At 51.9% G+C, this 18,165-nt stretch overlaps 1 protein-coding gene across 5 annotated transcripts in view; it reads right to left on the reverse strand.

Annotated features, from left to right (window-relative positions):
* The window catches only part of TTC7B (tetratricopeptide repeat domain 7B), a 246,829-nt gene that overhangs the window by 34,244 nt on the left and 194,420 nt on the right, over window positions 1–18,165 (reverse strand). For all 5 annotated transcript variants that reach the window (XM_032405782.1, XM_032405781.1, XM_032405780.1 and 2 more), the window contains one exon: window positions 9,816–9,956. In XM_032405782.1, the coding sequence (XP_032261673.1) occupies window positions 9,816–9,956 (141 nt within the window). The remainder of the gene's footprint in view (window positions 1–9,815; window positions 9,957–18,165) is intronic.

An 18,165-nucleotide genomic window follows, 5' to 3' on the forward strand; every position in this document is an offset into this window, starting at 1 on the left:
CCTAGGATGGCACTTAGTGGAGCCCCGCCGCCTCCCAGATGGCAGGGACGGGACCGAGGTGCGGGGAGGTAAAACCACTTTGCAGAGCCTGCAGCTCTTTGGGCTGATGGATGTATTTGGGGGTGCAGGGCCAGCCTCCTATTTTACCATGGCTCCTTTGAGATGAGGCTTAGAACAGTCACTCCCTCTTTACGAGGAAATCACATCTTCCCGGGGCACAGAGTCTTAGGCTCCAGGAATAAAACCTTAGTGGTGGGATTTCTGACATCAGTCGAATCATTTGGGGTGCGGTTGGAGAGGACGAGGGAAGGATTATAGAGGCCTCCCCGCATCCCTGAAATCCCCAGAGGGATCTTCTTGCCGAGGCGACACATCTGTCCCTCTAGAACGCAACGAGTCCATGGAGATATTTACTCCGAGCTTATGCTGCGTGGGAAGCCCTCCTTCTTGGGGGTCCACAGCCCAAACAAGGCTCAACACTTTCCCAGAGGAGGGGCTCACGAATGTCTATCCCCGATCCCACAGGGCTGCAGCTCCCACCTTTGTGTTCCCATGGGCCTTCCATAAGCTCTGTCATCCTCTGGATCACATCACCTTTGTTAGGGGACCCCCCACCTTTGCTTCTTGTCTCTCTCAGGGGCTCATCTGCCACAGCCAGGCCCCTGGCCCCTCCCCAGCCTGCCCCCAGGTCCCACCTGATTGGTGCATTTGGGAGAGGGGCTGGGGCTGGCTGACGGCGGGGGGTGGGCCTTCGGAGCCCTCTCTGTCCCAGGCCTTGTCTCTTATTAGACGCCTGCATTCTTGGCTCGCTCTTGCAGGCACATCACTGGGTACTGCCTCTGCAATGGGGAGCCCAGCAGTCTGGGATGGGCGAATCTACCTTGGCCGAGCCACGTTCTCTGATTCAACCGCCCTAGTAACTGAGCCTGTCAGTTTGACCTCCGCTTTCCAGAACTCAGGAGCTAACGAGTATTGTTCATACTTCCCTAAAGCCTCCAGAAGATGACCGGCACTGTCTTCTCCCTCTAAACTATGAGCAACTCCCAGCCACAGCCATCTCTGGCTTCCTCAGCACAGGCTCTGGCCTTTAGCAGGTGTTTAAGCCCGGGGTCTGTGGATTAGCGAGTGCTCAGTGAGGGCCGCAGGAGGACCATTTCTGCGGCGCAGGCCCATGAAGAAAGTCGAGGGCCAGGGAAGCAACAGCAGTTTCCCTGACCCTTCACCGGAGGCTAAATTCAACTTAAAAAAATAAGTGAACAAAGGGCCTTGTGAGCTTCTGAAGAGATGTAACACCCTGTACCAAAGAGAGAGCAAGACGGAGTGAGGCTGGCTCCGGGAACTTAGAGCCCATCGGTCCCCACAAGAACGCAACTGCGCGCTGCAGGGTGGGCTCCGAGAGGTCACTCTTTAAAGAGGTCACGGGAACAGATTCTGTGCTGGTTGCCGGGGCTGCCCGGGGCCATGGACACTTTCTACCTTTCTGAGAGCTCACCCTAAGCTCTGTCTTCTTTGGAATCCCTTGGGTTGTCCTTGTCATTCCGTTGCTGTGACAAATGCTGGAAATAAAATGCCCCTCTCCTCTTGCAAACCTTCAATGGTTCCCAACTGCAGGGGAATGTAACCCAAATATTTTTGCTTAGCATTCAAAATTAGGGCCCTGCCACCTTCCCACCCCCCATGCCCCACGTTCAGTTCCTGATCTTCCTCCACACCTGTTAGTGCTGTTCCTTTCGCCCCAAATGCCTCCCCTGAATGGCCATCCGTGAAGACCCTCACTCCTCGCTCTAGGCCCCAGCACACCCGCCCCTGCAGGTGTGCCCTCCCTAGACGCCCCTGGGGAAGCCATCGCTCCCACTCCCGTCCTTCCAATGGCCTGCATGCGCTCTGGGAAGTGTTCACCCCAGTCCACCCTGCCCTGCATGACCTCATGTGTGGCAGCTTCCCCGCCAGAGGCCGTGCTCCCGGACAGCCCAGCTGTGTCTGCTCTGCCTTTTCCCTGCATCATGCCTTGTGCAGAGGGCCTTCTGAAATCATTTGCTGAACCATCTCAGGATGCTATCTGAAAGGGCTAAGCTCTGCTGTGTAGGCCTGAGGACTGTTTCTTCCTCAAGGGGAAGAGGTGTTCCTGATTGGGGAACCCAGTGCTGGATGCCCCATAGTCCCACACAAGTCCGGTTTCCTCGTTCATTCATTCTTCTAACACTTGTCAAGCACCCACTCCATGCCAGCTGCAAGGTTGAGAGGAGGCTCCCAACGTGCCTGCCCTGGGCTCAGGACTGTGCACTGTGCAAAGGTGCTGGGCAGAGTGGGGCTGAAATTGAGTCTGGACTCTGCTGGCAGGCTGTGTGCCTGGTGCAGGGCTGCGCGTGCCCAGAGGGATGCAAAGGGGCTTCTCACACAGGTGCCTTCAGCTAGTTAAGCCTGCTCCCCGGGGGCTGGTCTACCCAGAGGGGACACCTATTTTGAAGCTCATACAAAGGAGTGGCAGTAAATGCTAGAGGCAGCCTGAGGGCTGTACCCACACGGGAGCTGTCAGATCTTCCATTCCACCTGAGGTCTGGCAGACAGGGATGAAGGAAAAGACCCGTGTGCTCCCCAGTCTTATAGGTGAGGCCTGCAGGCAGGCAGGGAGCGAGGCCAGCAGACTCCCTGAATCTTTAAAACCGTTTCCTTTACCCCAAACCCTGTTTCCCTGACTTGTGCTTGGAAAACAAACCTTAGCAGCTTGGTTCTGGGATAGCCCCTGCCCATGGGGGTGCTGAGGAGTCCCCAGGGTGAGCACAGGGTACCTTCCAGAAGCAGCAGGTCCTCTCAGAGCACACCGCCCATGTGCTTTCATGAATTCACTCTCATATAAAAATCAGCCTGAGGGCCTGAATGAGCTGCCTTCATCCTTCTAAGTCGGGAAGGCCTAGGGGAGGGGGCTGCATCCTTATCAGCTCTCTCTAGAACTCTTTACTTTTTCTTTGTTTGGGGAAGGTCGGAAGTGACAGAAGGCGGTGGTTTTGTTTGCATGTGAGCTTCTCTGGCCCAGGCCCCAAGCTGGGCCCTTTGTCCCCGTGATGAACACAGCCCAGGTCCTTTCCTCAATGAAGGCCTGGCCAAACACCTCTGTCAGGATCTTCGCTGCGCGATTGACACTTATTTCTGAGTTTCCGAGTGGCGGTGTCCACCTGTCCAGAGGGACGCCTTCCCCAGGGGCTTGGTGGGATGATGGGGCTAGCTTCCTATCCTCTAGCTGCATTTGGGAGACACTTGATCCCCTCCAGGCCCTGGCCCAGCTGTTCTCCTGATGCCTCAATCCTTCCCCATAAGCCCTCCACCCCTTTGGCTGACCTTGACTCTTCATTCAAACGGAAAAGAGAAGCCAGCAGAACAGACCTTGAGCCTCTTCTTGCCGCCGAATTGACAAGCAAATTGTTGTCCTCTGTGCCCATCCATTCTGCTCCCCTTCTGCTGTAACTGAGGTCAATCCGTCTGCCTGTGCCCTGGGCCCCAGCACTCTCCTGCTCTCCTCAGGGATTCACACCTTCACATATCCTCTCTCTCTCTTTGGGACGAGGAGGATCTCAGTATGGATGTGATCGGCCCAGCGGCCATCAACATGCTTCTGTGTCAGCCAGTGAAGCCCCAGCTACCCCTCATTTCTCCCCTCTGCTGCACAGGGGTCCTTCCTGTGAGGACTACGCACCCCCTGCCTTGTCTTCCTCACCTGCCGGCGCCCTGTAGCCACATCGGTATGCTCCATCCCCAGCTCACCCCCACAGCCTCACTGTCACGGCCACCGACAACTCCCAGGCGCCAGGTCCAACAAGGGCTTTTGTCTGCGCCCATTCGACCTCCCAGCAGCACTTCCTACCAGCCACGTCCTCCTTAATAACAGTGATTTTTACGAATTATCAAGTGCTGCTACCCACTGAGCACTCCGCATGCCTTACCTGGTGTAACTGTCACAACCGCCCTCATTTCACTGGGGAGCAAACCTGGGCTCACTGGGAGGAGCGAGAACCTGCCCAGCTCACACTGCTGGGCCAAGGTGACACGCGGATTTGCACAAGTCTGACTGTGCCACACACAGGGGAAGGAAACCCCTCTGGCTCCCACAACGCCCCTCTCCTGTTTCCCTCCTGCCTGACTACCCCCTTTCCCTCACTTTGGCTTTCCCCCATCCTGCCCAAATTTTAAATGTGGGAGGGGCTCGGTCCTGGTCCTTTCCCTTCTCCGGGGACATTCTCCTCCTAGGCCTTCTCATCATACCCCTGGGCATTAAATCCTTACTCCCCAGTGTCTATTTCTAGCCCAAATCTGAAACGAGGCTGGACTATCCAGCTGCCTGCTTGCTGTCTTCACTCGCATGTCCGCGGGCACCGGACACTTCCAAGTTCAAACACGACTCTGGCTTCCCTTCCTCCCTTCCTCCAACACGTCGGTCCCTCCCCACCCGCTTCCCATTGCAGCGAACGGAGTCACCAGTGGCTCACACTGACTCAGGCCCCGAACACAGGATTCTTCTCCACGCCCCCAACATCGCACCCACGGGGAGTCCGGTTCCAGCTCCACAGTGCATCTCAGAGCCCACTTCCCTCCGCCTCCCACACCGAGCTGCCCCCAGACTCGGCTCTTTCTGTTTCCACTTTTGCCGCTTCCATTCCATTCTCTACGTTTAGCCAAAGTGGTCTTTTCAAAACCTGTCTGACCCTTTTACTCTCCTGCTGGAAGTTCATCAGTGGCTTTTTAATGCTTTTAGGATTAAGTTAAAGACCTGAGCATGGCTACCAGGGGCCCTGCCATTTCTCCAACACTCTCTAGCACGGTCTGCAGGCCTCCCCACCACGGTCCCGACCACCGCCGATCCCTCCTCAGGCCTCCGCCCCCCATGCTCAGATCCACCCCACCTCGGCTCCGGGCCGGGGAGGAGGGGGAGGACCTCTGGCACCAGTTCTCCCAGGGGACCACGCTTCCCCTTCATGGCACGTGGCACCATGAGGATGAAGTGCTTCTTCCAATTGTTTTGTTTCATACCTGTAAACTCCATCAAGGCAGATCCTGACTCTTGAGCCTCGCTCCCATGGTGGCTCATAAACAACGTGCTCGAAGACACTCTGCTGACCGCCCCAGTGCCCACCCTGGGTTACAGCTGGGGTGCCGGGGCCACACTGGCTGGCTCTGAGTCTGGCTCCTCCACTTACTAGCCATGTCATATTACGCAAGAGACTTGACAGCTATGTGTATCAGTTTCTTCATCTGTAAAGTGGGGTGGATAAGGTATTAATACCTCACGGGGCCAAAACAAATTAAGACATCTAAAGTCCTTGGAAAGAAGTCTGACATATGGACGGTGCTCGATAAAGGTGCAGACCATTAATCATCCCCCCACAGGGCAGGAGCAGGCGGTTTTGCTTAATCTACATCGGCCCTGAATGAGGCAGGCCTGGCCTCCGGGGAACTAAGAGTTCCCTCCTACAGGGGCTCCCTGTGCAGTGACCCATGCACCATCTGTCTGGGTGCGGCCTTCATCTCTTCTGGGGGCCTGGCCACAGGATGACCCCTCCACCCTGCTGATGCAGCCTCTGGGAGGCTGGGAGGAGCCTGGGAGGGGGGAGGGGGGAATGGGAGAGGCCGGGCCAGGGCCAGGGCCAGGGAATTCGCGAGAGTATCATGGCTTTAAATTTGCAGCAGAAATCAGAAAATCTGATTTTGCACATCTAAGAATAGCCGTTGGTTTCAACTGTGAGAGTGCCAAAGTGAAAGCTATAATTATTAGTACGTAACAAGCAGAAATTAACCACCTACCGCAAAGTCATTTTTAGCTGCCATCCCAATGTGGAAATTAAAAGATGGGCACCAAAAAGCTGCCTGGCTTGGCAAAGGCTCTGGTTCAACCCGGAATATCTGTGAATGTCTGACTCTCCGATGGCCAACCATGAGGTCTGCATCCTAAGGAAGTTGTATGGCTCCTAGGGAGATGGGTTTTGTACTACAATAAACATCAAATGCTCTAAGGCAGCCCCCCGACTCTGACTCCTTCCCCAGTAAGACCCCAGAGGCACTTATTTCTATCTGGCCTGGGTTTCCCTCCTGCAAAATGGAGGAGATAACCCCTTCTGACCTTCTTTATAAGACGGTGTATATACCAATGGCCCCAGAAGTTACTTGGAATTTCAGGAAAGGAGACCGTAAAAATAGGTAAATGTCATGTGAAGCCCAGATGCCATAAAGAAAAGATTGATAAATGTATTTTTTAAAGACCGGCCAAAAAAAAAAAAAGACAAAAACACTAACAAAATAAAAACAGAAGAAAATATTTATAGCTCATATCACAGACACAAGGCAAATTTCTTTGGCACATAATATATGCTTACAAATAAAAAAGGAAAGCTCAGTGTCTAAGAAGATAAATGAGCAGAAGCCACGAACAGACAATTGAAATACCATTTTTCACTGATCAGACTGGCAGAGATCTAGAAGTCTGCGAATCCGCTGTGTGGACAAGGATGTAAGAAAATGGGCATTCGCACATTGTTGGCTGGGCTGTAAACTGGTACTATTCTATGGAAGCCAATGTGACAAAATTTATCACAATTAAAGAGAACACACCCTTTGATCCATCAATTCCATTTTTAGGAATTTATCTTATATGCAATATATAGAAGGATACTTACTGATACATTGTCTGTAATGGCAAAATATTAGAAATAATCTAAATGTCAGTCAATGGAGTACTGGTTAAATTATGGTAAATTCATACAATGGATTTATACTATGCGGCCGGCAAAAACTCTGAGTCAGCATTAGGTACGCCGACAAGCAATGACCACCCAGTGTGTGTGATAGCCCAGTGTGGGTGATAGCTAGCAGCGGTTGCTGGGGGTGATGGTGGCTGAGGCTCAGGGGCAGGATGGAGACTTTTCACTCTGATCCTTTGTACCCTTTCAATTGTGTACCATATGCAGGTACTACTATTTATTCAAAAATAACTTAAATACAGCTGTTACATAGGTCCCAACAAACTAAGGAACAAAACAGACACATCCCATGCCAGTCAGCCACCAGGTGTCCTGGTGAAGAGCCCGAGACACTGGAGCCGGAAGCATCCAGAATAGGAGGAGGCACAGAGGGAAGGGTGTGCCCAGGGAGCGGGGCCCACCACTCAGCAATGGGGGGGCCTTGTGTGTCAAACATCATTCGTCTTTCTGGATCTGTGCTCCCTGCTGGGCCACTGGCCCACTCCCTCACAGAGCGGCCGGAGGGTCAATGTCCAATTCATGATCTCTTTGCCATTCAAATGGACATACCAGTGGCCCAGGGGTCTGCTCATAAAACAGGCTGGAAGTCCAAGGTGGTCTCAGGGTGACCTCACCTGCAAGCCTCAAATCTGGGGCCACCTCACCATGGGCTCTTGTCATGAGCTCCCACTAGACTCAGCTCACCAGAGAAAACAACCAAGAGAGAAGAGACGCACAAATGCCACGAAACACCATGGCCTGGAGTGTTAGGCCTTGATCTTTGGAAGTTTCTTCCAAAGCTTGCAAAATTTACAGAATCTGGCCATACCACTAGATCTAATGATGGAACCATAAATTGTCCAAAAGTGGGGGGGGGGGGTCACTGTTATTTTGCCTCTTGGAGCAGCAGAGCTCAAACCACAGGTGGTAAAACCTTACAGTCCAGGGGAAGCTGTCTGTTTTCTGAGTTCGTTCTGAATTTACCTCTTCAAAGACCATATGAATATGTGATACGATTCTAAATCTTGACTTAAACCAAGTCATTGCTTTGAAGGAGTCCATATGGTACAGATCCTATACAGATTCTAATTTACTCAATTCCTTCGTATAACAAAAGTACCCTGCAAATTCTGTCCAGAGTTTATAAGGCAGGTTTGGTGTTCGTTTTCCATAGTTCAATCCCACCAACGTATAGAAGGTTAAAAGCCACGCCCACTAACTAACGAGAGCTTTATTCTGGGCTACGCCAATGAGAAGTGGGTATCACACGATTATGTCCAAATTCAAGGACAGCTCCAAACTGAATCCTAGCTCTCCAGTTCTTCAATGTTCTAATCAGCGGCTACAAAATTTCCTCCCAAGAGTCATGGGGGAAACACACAAAGGAACAGAGTCTGGATAACTGAATAAGGGGCAGCAAGCCAGCAGGAGAAACTGTCCTGGAACTTAGTGACCCTCACTCAGGTCACTGACTTTTCCAAAAACAGGGAAGAGGAGCAATGCCTTTGAGGTTAAGGAAGTTCATTCCAGCCTCGAAGGACTGCCTTCAGCCCTGCTGGGTTTTTTTTTTTTTTTTAAGACGTTGGCCTTTCAAAATCTTGATTTCAATTCCAACTGGAAAGATCCCTTGGCCCCCGACACTGGCCCTGCAGGGTCAGCCGGTCTCTCCTGGCCCAGACGCTGCAGCCTTCTCAGGCTTCTCTCTGTGTTCTCTGCAGTCACCGCTCGTGAGGGCGACCGAACGGGACAGGCGCCAGGCCCTCGAGCGGGGACTGAGCTTGTCTGCGGCGGCGCAGGGCATGGACGGCAGGGCATTCCCGCTGTCCCCGCGCCCCGGCTCATCCGGGACCCAGCGAGAGGCCACATGCCGGCAAGCGTCTGCGCCGGAAGAACAATCAGCACATTCATGAATCATCCCTCTTTTGTGCTTCTGCTTAGAAGAATGTAATTTGTTAATTTATGGCTTCATTAAAGATGCCAACACAGAGGAGGCTGGCTGAGCGGGGCTCGGTGACACGCCAAAGCCAGGTAAACCCGACCACGTTTTCATACACCAAGGTCTGCCAGCGGTTCCAAACGAGGCTGAACATCACACAGTTAGCTTTGGCAAAAAAAGGAGTAAATAGATGGACGATGGTGGATAACAAGCACTTTCCCCAGCCAAACCTGGGCTTCTACTGTGCACCCTGAGGGTCCGGCCTGGGAAGGCCCAGGTGGCGTCTTGCAGACCCAGTGCTAAAGCTCGAGGAACAGAAGTTACGCATCGTACAGAAACACGAGCACGTCAGTAAATGAGCAGCCACCCTTTGCCCCGAGCCTCTGCGCAGTGGGGCGCTCACCGCCACACTGCCCGCGGGTGGGACGTACTGTGGGCACTCAGCCCGGCAGCAGCGCCACGTGGAGCTGGGGGACGGGCAGTCCTCTCTGCTCCCTGGGCTAGTTTCCAGTTCGGCGGTGCTCCCCGCTCTGTGGGGCAACAGGAGTGCTGGGGGGGGGGGCAGGGCAGGGACATCGAAAGCGCTGCCCCTTCCCTGGGTTCGATGAAGACCTCTGAGCCATCGACACACGTGTCCCCTTGCCCAGGGACTCTAGAGGTCACTGCCAGGATGCGCCAGGCACCGTGCTCGTCAACCCTAGGAGGTGGGTGCTACTACCGCCCCCCCGAAAGATAAGGAAGCCAGGCTGAGGTGACGCGATTAGCTCCGTCTACACAGCCGGCAGAGCAGGGGACTTCCGGACTTCTGAGGCTGGGACACCCTGCCTTGCTGTCCCCTGCAAAGGAAGCCCGGGTGTCTGTCGCTCTCCGGCTCCTGCATCGCACCCAGCGACCTCCCCAGGCCCCTCAGACGCCCATCAGATCATCTCCACCCGACGGATGCCTGCTCTGTACCAGGTTCTGGGGAGCGATGGGGGGACACAGAGAAACTCATGGTTCCTGCAAAGCAGTAGTGACATTTTGGCACGTGACTGCAAAGGCTTTGATTTCTCGAAACCCCTCCAGAAAGGGGTTGTAGGCTAAACAGGCAGGTGCCCACAGGACCCTCCGGCGTCGGCACAGCGGTGGGGGTGGGGGTGGGGGTGGGGCAGTACCTGCATGGAGCCAGATCTGGGCCAGCGTCATCCAGGGGTGTAGCGGGCCCTGCTTGGGGGCGCTGCTCTGCAGAGACGAGGCCACTTCTGACAGTGCCTGCTCCACTCTGGAGGCCGCCACGGACGTGGCGTGGACAGAGCCTGTGGGGGGGGGTTCGAGAAGACGGCATCAGAAGTAAAAGGACGGACCCACGCAACCAGCCATCCACCCGCCCCCTCCCACACACAGACATGAGTTCAAGACGAACACACACTCCTTCCCCCATGATGCTTCCAAGTTGTATGTCCATAAAGAAATACAGACAATCATTACGGCCTTGAACGGGAGTTTCCATCCTGCGCTCGAGCTAATGTTTTAGTCAACAACCAGAGCACATGCTGTGGGAGGGGCTCCGTCCGGGAGCTCAGTCTCGGACAGCGCGAGTGTTGGGGCAGGAGAGGGGGAGAGCTGGACACACGGCCGTGACGCTCATGCGGAAACGTGGCATGAATGAAGGGCTACAAAGGCAAGTGACACAGCACGCCGGCTGGGCCTAAGTCTAGAAGCCATCTGGGGGGCAGGGGGAGGAGTCATCCTCGCCTCCTGGGGACGGAGGAGACCATTCTCAAGACAAACCCAGCAACTTGCCATTCCTCTCCCTGGCCTTCGAGAGCTGGCCAACACCCCTAGATTTGGAACCACATTCTAGGACATGACCTAAGGATAGGAGGAAGAGCACACGTTGGCCCTACGTACAAGCAGATGTCCATTGTCAAGGTTGCACTAAGGGAGGATGGGCTAGAGCAAAGGCACCTGGGCTCAGGAGGGGTACCCGTCTGCCTCGGGGGCAAAGCTCGTTGTCCTAAGCGGCTAAGGAGAGGAGCAGACCAAGCACATCCTCTAGTCAAAGGAAGCTGGTAAAGGAACTTCTATTCAGAAATCAAATGACTCATTCCTCGTCCTGCTGCCCTTCCACGGGGTCCTGGCGGCTGGAGTGCACTCCCTCCACAGGGGGCTGGCTCCTCACCTCTCCCCCCACGCTCCCTCTTGGAGGTGTGGCCTCAGAGCTGAGAGCAGGCGTCTCAGTCATTTCAAACTGCAAACTGTTGATATTTATGTCACTGGCCGCATTCTTTCATTTTTAATTCATCAACAAGTGTAATATGGAGAGAGACGTTCCGACATCGTGAGTGGTAACTCTCAACTTATTGTAAGGTTTCAAGTAGTGATCATCTATAAAGACAAATGCTGACCACTCCAATGAACCCAGCTGGTTATACTCTGGGTAAGGCAAAATTGTGCGCATAAAAATAATTTCTGTTGGGGCTTTGAGATGCGCCACAATTTATTCATTTTGAGAGTATTTGCAGCAAGAGGCTGGCCATCCATATTGTGCTTTGACTGTTCCAACATGAAGGAAACATGGGTACCTCTAAATACACTCAGATCCTTCAGCGGGGGTTTGGTGGAGGGGGCTCACGGGAGGCAGACAGAAACCAGACTGGGAATCCGCCTTCTGTGGATAATCCACACAGAGCACCCACGAGGACGAGCGAGAGGAGAGCGCCTCTGGGGATGGACAGTGAGTCCTGCAGAGGGAACCAGGACACACGGGAGGAGGAACCGGAGGCCGAGTTAAAAGACGCCAGTCGATGCCATTATGATCCAGAACTCACGGAGCTCAGCTAAGGACTGACCCTTGCTTAGACAAAGTGTGTCTGACTACTTAAAAAAAAAAAAAAAAAAAAAAAATCAAAACAGCAAAATGATTAGACTGCTGTTGATTATTTTGGTCTTGTTTTGTTTTGGACTTGCCATGGAAAAGAAATTTTTAACTTTGAGAACAAGGATTTGATACAATTTTCCTGAGAACTTTAGTAGCAACTGTCAGCTAAATAAACAAGGTTGCTGTATATTCTGATGTCACCACGCTGGCTCGCCTTCTCATCGCCTGCCTTGAACAGTGGTTCTCAACCTTGGCTTCGGGTCAGAATTCCTTGGGGACTTAAAAGACCATGATGTCATAGCTGGCCCCATCACTAACTCTAGTGGGGAGGGCAGGCCTCTTGCTAATCGCCTAGGTGATTTCGCTCTGTGGTTGGGAGACCCAACCACCTGGAGAGACAGAAAGCAGTTTTTACTAACATTTGGTCAAGAAAAGCCTGCAGGAATATTCGACACACGCCAGGCAGGGAGCATGAGCTCCCCTGCTTCCCTGCAGCCCTGAGACCCTGGGGAACAGAGTTCCAGGAAGATCTTGTTCTTTAGAACACTGATTCTCAATTCTCCTGGTCTCAGGATCCTTTTATAGACTCTGCAGAGTCCCTGAGACCCCTGCCAGAGATTTTGCTTCCATGGGTTATATGTATTGATGTTTTTGCCACATTGGAAATCAAAACTGAGAAATGCTTAAAATACCTCGCCATTAATTCATTTGCAACTAACAATAATAAACAAATACTGAAGAAAAAGTCAACCCGTTTTCTCCTAGGTTCTATGGGTCCCTTGCTACGAGGACCTGTGACTTTTGGAGGGGCTAATTTTGGTTTTTGGATTCACTATTTGGTCTGCAAACAAATTAATCAGAACCACTGTTAAAGTCCCTTCTCTTCGTGATAGCTATACACAACTAAATTAACTAATTATTCACATAATAACATGGTTCCCTGTGAATAAGGTCTGGCAAACGATGACAGTAGTGATTATCAGTTTTAGTGAACATAGCATGGCAGGTTTCAGGCAGTCCAATGAGCACTTTACGTATATATTTCACTTAACCTTTAAACAATTCTGTGAGGCTGCTAACGATGTTACTGCATGCTTTAGACAACAAAACTGAGATTTAATGAGCTTATGAATTTGTCCAAAGTCATACAGCCAGTGGGTGGCAAAAGTAGGACTCGAACAGTAGCCTAACTCCGAATCTAGCCTCCACACCCAGCTCCCGCACCACCTCCTCCAGAGGCTGCCGTGAGCCTTCCGTTTCTTCTCCCTGTCACTCCCCTGTAAGAAGGAGGTGGGCCTTGGATCCTCAGTGCTCCTCCAGCTCCCTGTGGGTACGGCTATCCACTGCACAGACCACACCGTTTTCTGTTAACGTCACTGTCTCTCCTCTTAGACTGTGGTTCTAGAAGACAGGAGGCAGGCCCCACATGGAGGTGCTTTCAGGGGCTGACCATGCCAGGCCCATGAGAGCTACGAGGTAAACGCTTGCAGAATGAATGAGTACTGTCGCCAGACATGTCACTGTCTGAAGTCTGGAAGAGAGTGGTCGGTCCCCTCTTTTGGAAGCATGTCTGTGTGCTCTACTCTCCTGGCCTAACAATGACTCAGAGGCCAGAATCTTCATTGTCTCAAAGGGCTTCTCCGCGTGGCTGTCCTCACCTCCAACCGCCCGGACTGCAAATGACTGTGGCACATAGTAGCTTAAACACTGCACCTCACTCCGTGACTTTCCCCGTCTCTAATATAACTACACCATTTAAATATGGAGGGGAACTGCGGGTTTCCCTCCTAGTCGATCCCTTTTAACACACGCTTCGCAAGGGCAGAGACCCTTCATGTTCTAAACTAGGGACAGATATTAGAGCATTCGGGTATTTGCTAACAATAGCAGGTGACTAATAATAAGGGCCACATTACTGAAGAGTTAACGTTGACTATTCCTGGCAATAATACAATAAGTCAAATTCTTCCATACGATTAGAATTTGGAGGAAAAAATAAACATCATTATGAATCAGAATGGATATATCTAAAACAAAACAAAAACAAAAACAGCCTGTAAGTGACTGTCTCATAGGACTGAAATGGTAAGTGCCAAAATAGATACTTTACCAAAATAGATTTTGATTTATGTAGGTACACAACTAGAAATGCTAGTTCTAACCAACATTTGTTTTTTAAAGCAACCCTTGTCTTTCTCACCAAAGCAAATGTATCCCTACAGTGTACGTGGGGGTGGAAGGGATTATTACCCTAAGGGAAATGGACAAATTGAGGCTTAAAAAAGGAATCAGAGGGAGGAATGTAAGATATATTTCTAATTTGAAATCCAAGACTCTGGAGGAATGAGCTTCCATGTAATCAGGTTCAACAGGTAAGCCGGGGAGAGTGCCCGGCTGCTGAGCATCTCTTATTTACCACATTAATTCGAGATGTGCTTATCACTGCCGTAACCCTGCAGGCCGAGCAGGGCTGTGCTCTCCCAGGGCCCTCAGCCACAGGGCACAGAGGCTCTGCAAAGCAACTGAACCGAGAGCTGGTGCAGGCGGCAGAGAGCGCGCCCGGCAATCTGGTCCAGGTTCTGTGACCTAATTGTCCAAATGGTCCAGGGGGCAGCAGATGCCCTGGTGCTGAGCAGATCCGCATCTCCCCAAGTCAACTGCTTTCTCTTCTCTGCTACCCAGATGCCCTAAAGAAAATGTTATCTTGGACACCTGATCCAAAGGCAAAGTGCTACCTGAAGAACTGTTCAGATTCCTACATCCAGGGTTTTCGTCTGGAGGGATGGGGGAGGATGGGAAGGCAATAGAGAGGACCCGGGGACTGCAGTGGGCAGGCAGCTCCCCACGGCTGAGAGGACCCAGAACCAAGGCCACTGACCTCAGGAAGCCGTGAGTCCGAGCTCTGAACCCCTCCTGAGGTTTTCTGACCCAGGCTGTTGTCATGTGCTGAAGCCTGTTGAGAAACCCCGAGGCAAATGGGACGCCAGGAGCAGCCCGCTCAGATTGCTGGTACAGCCAGAGCCTTCCCAAAAATCCTCTCTCCAAAGCCTGCTACCCCTGTGGCCGACCCCACACGGACCTCCGAGGGCGCAATCGCATGTGAACCCCATCTCACCATTCAAAGGGATCTCAGAGGCCACAACCTTGCTAGGCACAAGGCGTAAGACATGGCCTGGCTACTTTCACAAGCATGGTCACTGGATGCATGGCCTCTATTTATAGTCTAGCTGTCCTTCGGACTGTTCTGGTGGCACTGGGTAATCGGCTCTCGTCTGAAGGGAGTGCACCTCCCTCTCCCCTCGCAGCTTCCCAGCGTGTCGTACCTAGACTAGATCTTAGATCAATCTCTGCCCACCTGGTGCCTGGGCAGGTGTCAGCGTCCAGGCACAGGGGACAAGTGTTACATGATGTGCAACGAAAATCCTTCACTGCACATCTCACATGAGTTTGCTTGGGATTTGGGCTGCTCTTGGCTTCCCAGCCCCAGCATTAACTCGTGCCTGGTGTGCACGGATATGGAATGATGGAGCACGTGGCCGTGCCCCAAGTCCCCTCTCTCTGCTGGGCACCCACCTTCTCCCTGGCTAATCCCACAGCAGCAGATACCTGTGCTCCCCACGTTCTTCGGAAAAGAAACAGAGCCGCTCCATAACCACCTCTGGCTGATGAACCTCCGGACTTATTGCCCCTCAGTTCTGAAATGATTCCAGATTATCTGTCACTAGACTTTATTCGGCTCTCAGTTCTGAGAAGCTGTGCCCCCCAGACCATTCAAACAGGGAAGGAAGAGGCAGCAGGTCCACCTCTTCGGGACCCCGAATACTGAACAGCAATTGGAATGACTAAGCATTCTTGCTAGAGAGCTCTGCTTACAGTTTTTCATTTTTAACAGGAAAAGAACGTCTGCTTCTCAAGACAGGGCTTGAAAGTACAATCAGTCCGACGCTGCAGACTGCAGGCAGCCCGGTGACCCTCTCTCACCTGCCGCCTGCGCTCGAAGAACCAGAACGTCCCCGGGGCTGCAGGAGGCAGCAGCTCGGGAGCCAGCGAGGACGGTCCACTCTCACATCAAGCCCCAAGCTAGGCACGTTGTCTCTATACTTTCTTTTTGGTTTTAACCGTTAAACATTTTGCCCCCCCCCCCCCGCCCCCATGGGTGTTAGGGCAATTCCCATCTTTGCTGGAGGCAGTCCTGCTTCTCTGAGGAGGCGGACTTGGGCTGGGGGGCGCTCCTCCCTGCTCTCTGAGGCGGTCTGCCAGTGTAATAGGGGCGTGGAACCCCAGCGCCTGGCAGGTGCCCGCCGTTCCTGCCCGATCCCCACGGACAATGAGGCCTCTCCTGCTTGCGGGTTCCTCTGATGAATAACTTTGGTCCCCGTTCTAGGAGCTACTTCCCTTTTTCACGGAGTGGGAAAGAGATTAAGACAGCCAAGTAAATCAGGACAGCCAAACCCACGGTCTCAAGACGAGATCACAATTTCCATGTGACTTTAACAGACTATCAAGCACATGGAACCTGACAGGATGTGTCTTCTCCTGAAGGGGGGAAAGCTTTAGGGAAGGAGCACCACTAAGGCGGTTGGGGGGGGCGGAGACTGGGGTTTAGGGCCACCAGTGGGCATGCGGGGGTGGCCTGGCATGCTGCTGACGGGTGTTGGCAGGGCCAGGTGGGCACACGGGAAGCGTGGCGGGAAGCCGTTCACAAGCATGCGGGAAGATGCTAGCTGTTGGAGTGAGCCGAGCCGGCTCTGGGCTGGAGACAGTACCTTCTGGAGGACTACACCAGGCAGATGCTTTCATTTCCATTAGAAACCCTCCCTGTTGCATATTCATGAGGCTGTGTGTCTGGACTCAAGTGCCTGGGGAAGGCTAAGTTTGTCTTTGAATGCAGCTTCTGGGAAAAGCCTCCCCAGTCTGGGTGACAGTCTCATTACTGGACACACACTCCTTAACTTCCATCTGCGTGCTATTTATTATTGACTCGTCAATCTCCTACTAAAGTTCTCTTCAATCTCGTTTAAAGAAAGACACCACAGAACTAATTGGGGAGAATTAATTTTAATTTCATTAAAATAGCAAGAAAAGGCTCATCCTCGAATCATTAGGGCTGAATTTTTTTAACTGCCACCCCTCAAGAGCAGTGGGGTCATCACTGGAGTAACGTTTTCATATACAGATTCTTTAAACCTGACTTTATTTTTTTTTTTAATTTATTTATTTGAGAGAGAGAGAATGAGAGAGAGCAAGCACATGAGAGGGGGGAGGGTCAGAGGGAGAAGCAGACTCCCTGCCGAGCAGGGAGCCCGATGCGGGACTCGATCCAGGGACTCCAGGATCATGACCTGAGCCGAAGGCAGTCGCTTAACCAACTGAGCCACCCAGGCGCCCTTTCATATACAGATTCTAAAAACCTGACTTTATTCTGTTAAGCAGGAGCAGAGGGTGAAATGTACACCCCACTGACTAGTCATTTCCTGATCGTGAGATACATTTTTAAATGTCAGAAAATGCAAAGTCAATAATGAAATGCTAGCCAAAAGAAGAGGGAAAAAACAACGACCTTGAATTTGTTCCTCAACCGTATTTCATTTGAGAGGTGTGTTTTGTCATGAATCTGCTTATTCTCTTCTCCAGGGTTACTCGCTCCTAAAGAGAGCAGCAGTTTTCCTATCACTGGATAGAAGAAACCGAGCCAAGCACCCAAGTCGGCATTCCTGATTTTAGCACCTTCCTGGAGAGGCGAATAAAATGTCAACACGCATTTTCCTCCAAGATAATGACTGCGAGAACGCTCAAGAGTGGGGACACCTGGGGTCCCCAGGTCTAAGGAGTGGAGAGCGCGTCCCAATAGGGCTTCTCCTACCTGGCGGCCACCTCCCTGCGGGAGCCACAGCTGCCCTTAGGCACTCAGGAGGGGGCACCTGACCCAGGCTCGGAGATCAGTATGAGCTCCTGGCATGCCATAAAGGCGTGCATAAACAGAATTAGTAGACTGACGTCCTTACAGATAGGGAAGCTAAGGTGCAGGGAGAGTAACTGAGCTGCCTGGGTTCTTCTGCCGAACTGGTCCTTGAACCTAGCTTTCCTGACAGTGGAGAGCTGGGGTGGTTTCCATGGAAGATAACTAAGTCCCTTGTATAAATGCATCAAGCCTCGCTGTAACTAATGAGGGCTGCCTGAGGATTTTAATGTTACCCGACTTTCTGAAAAATCAAATCTTTTTAATGTATCTGAGGAGCCTGATTTGAAAGAACCCTGGCAGTGAAACTTTTTTTTTTTTTCCTGAAGAACCCTAATGTGATGAAAATACCAAACATATCTCTTCTACTACGGACTTTTATTCATTTAAAAATATTTTATTTGTATGGACACTTTTAAAAGCCAGAAATAAAGTCACATCTAAGCTGAGCTGGATTTCAGAGGGAGGAAGTCATCTCCCTGAGAGGAATATTTGCTGTAAGCAGTAAAGGCTCAGATCATTCCAATGCCCTGGATCACTATATACATTAGCATTTCTCAAAATGCAGCCCCTGGAACATGGATTCCATAGGGTGGGAAAATGATGAAATTAGCTGGGGAACAAGAGGTCAAGCTTCAGAGCCTTGACTTTTTTAAACTGCAGGACTTCTCAGAGCCTTTAATGC

This window comes from Phoca vitulina, unplaced genomic scaffold (assembly GCF_004348235.1).
Source record: "Phoca vitulina isolate PV1807 unplaced genomic scaffold, GSC_HSeal_1.0 scaffold7, whole genome shotgun sequence".
Lineage (NCBI taxonomy): Eukaryota > Metazoa > Chordata > Mammalia > Carnivora > Phocidae > Phoca > Phoca vitulina.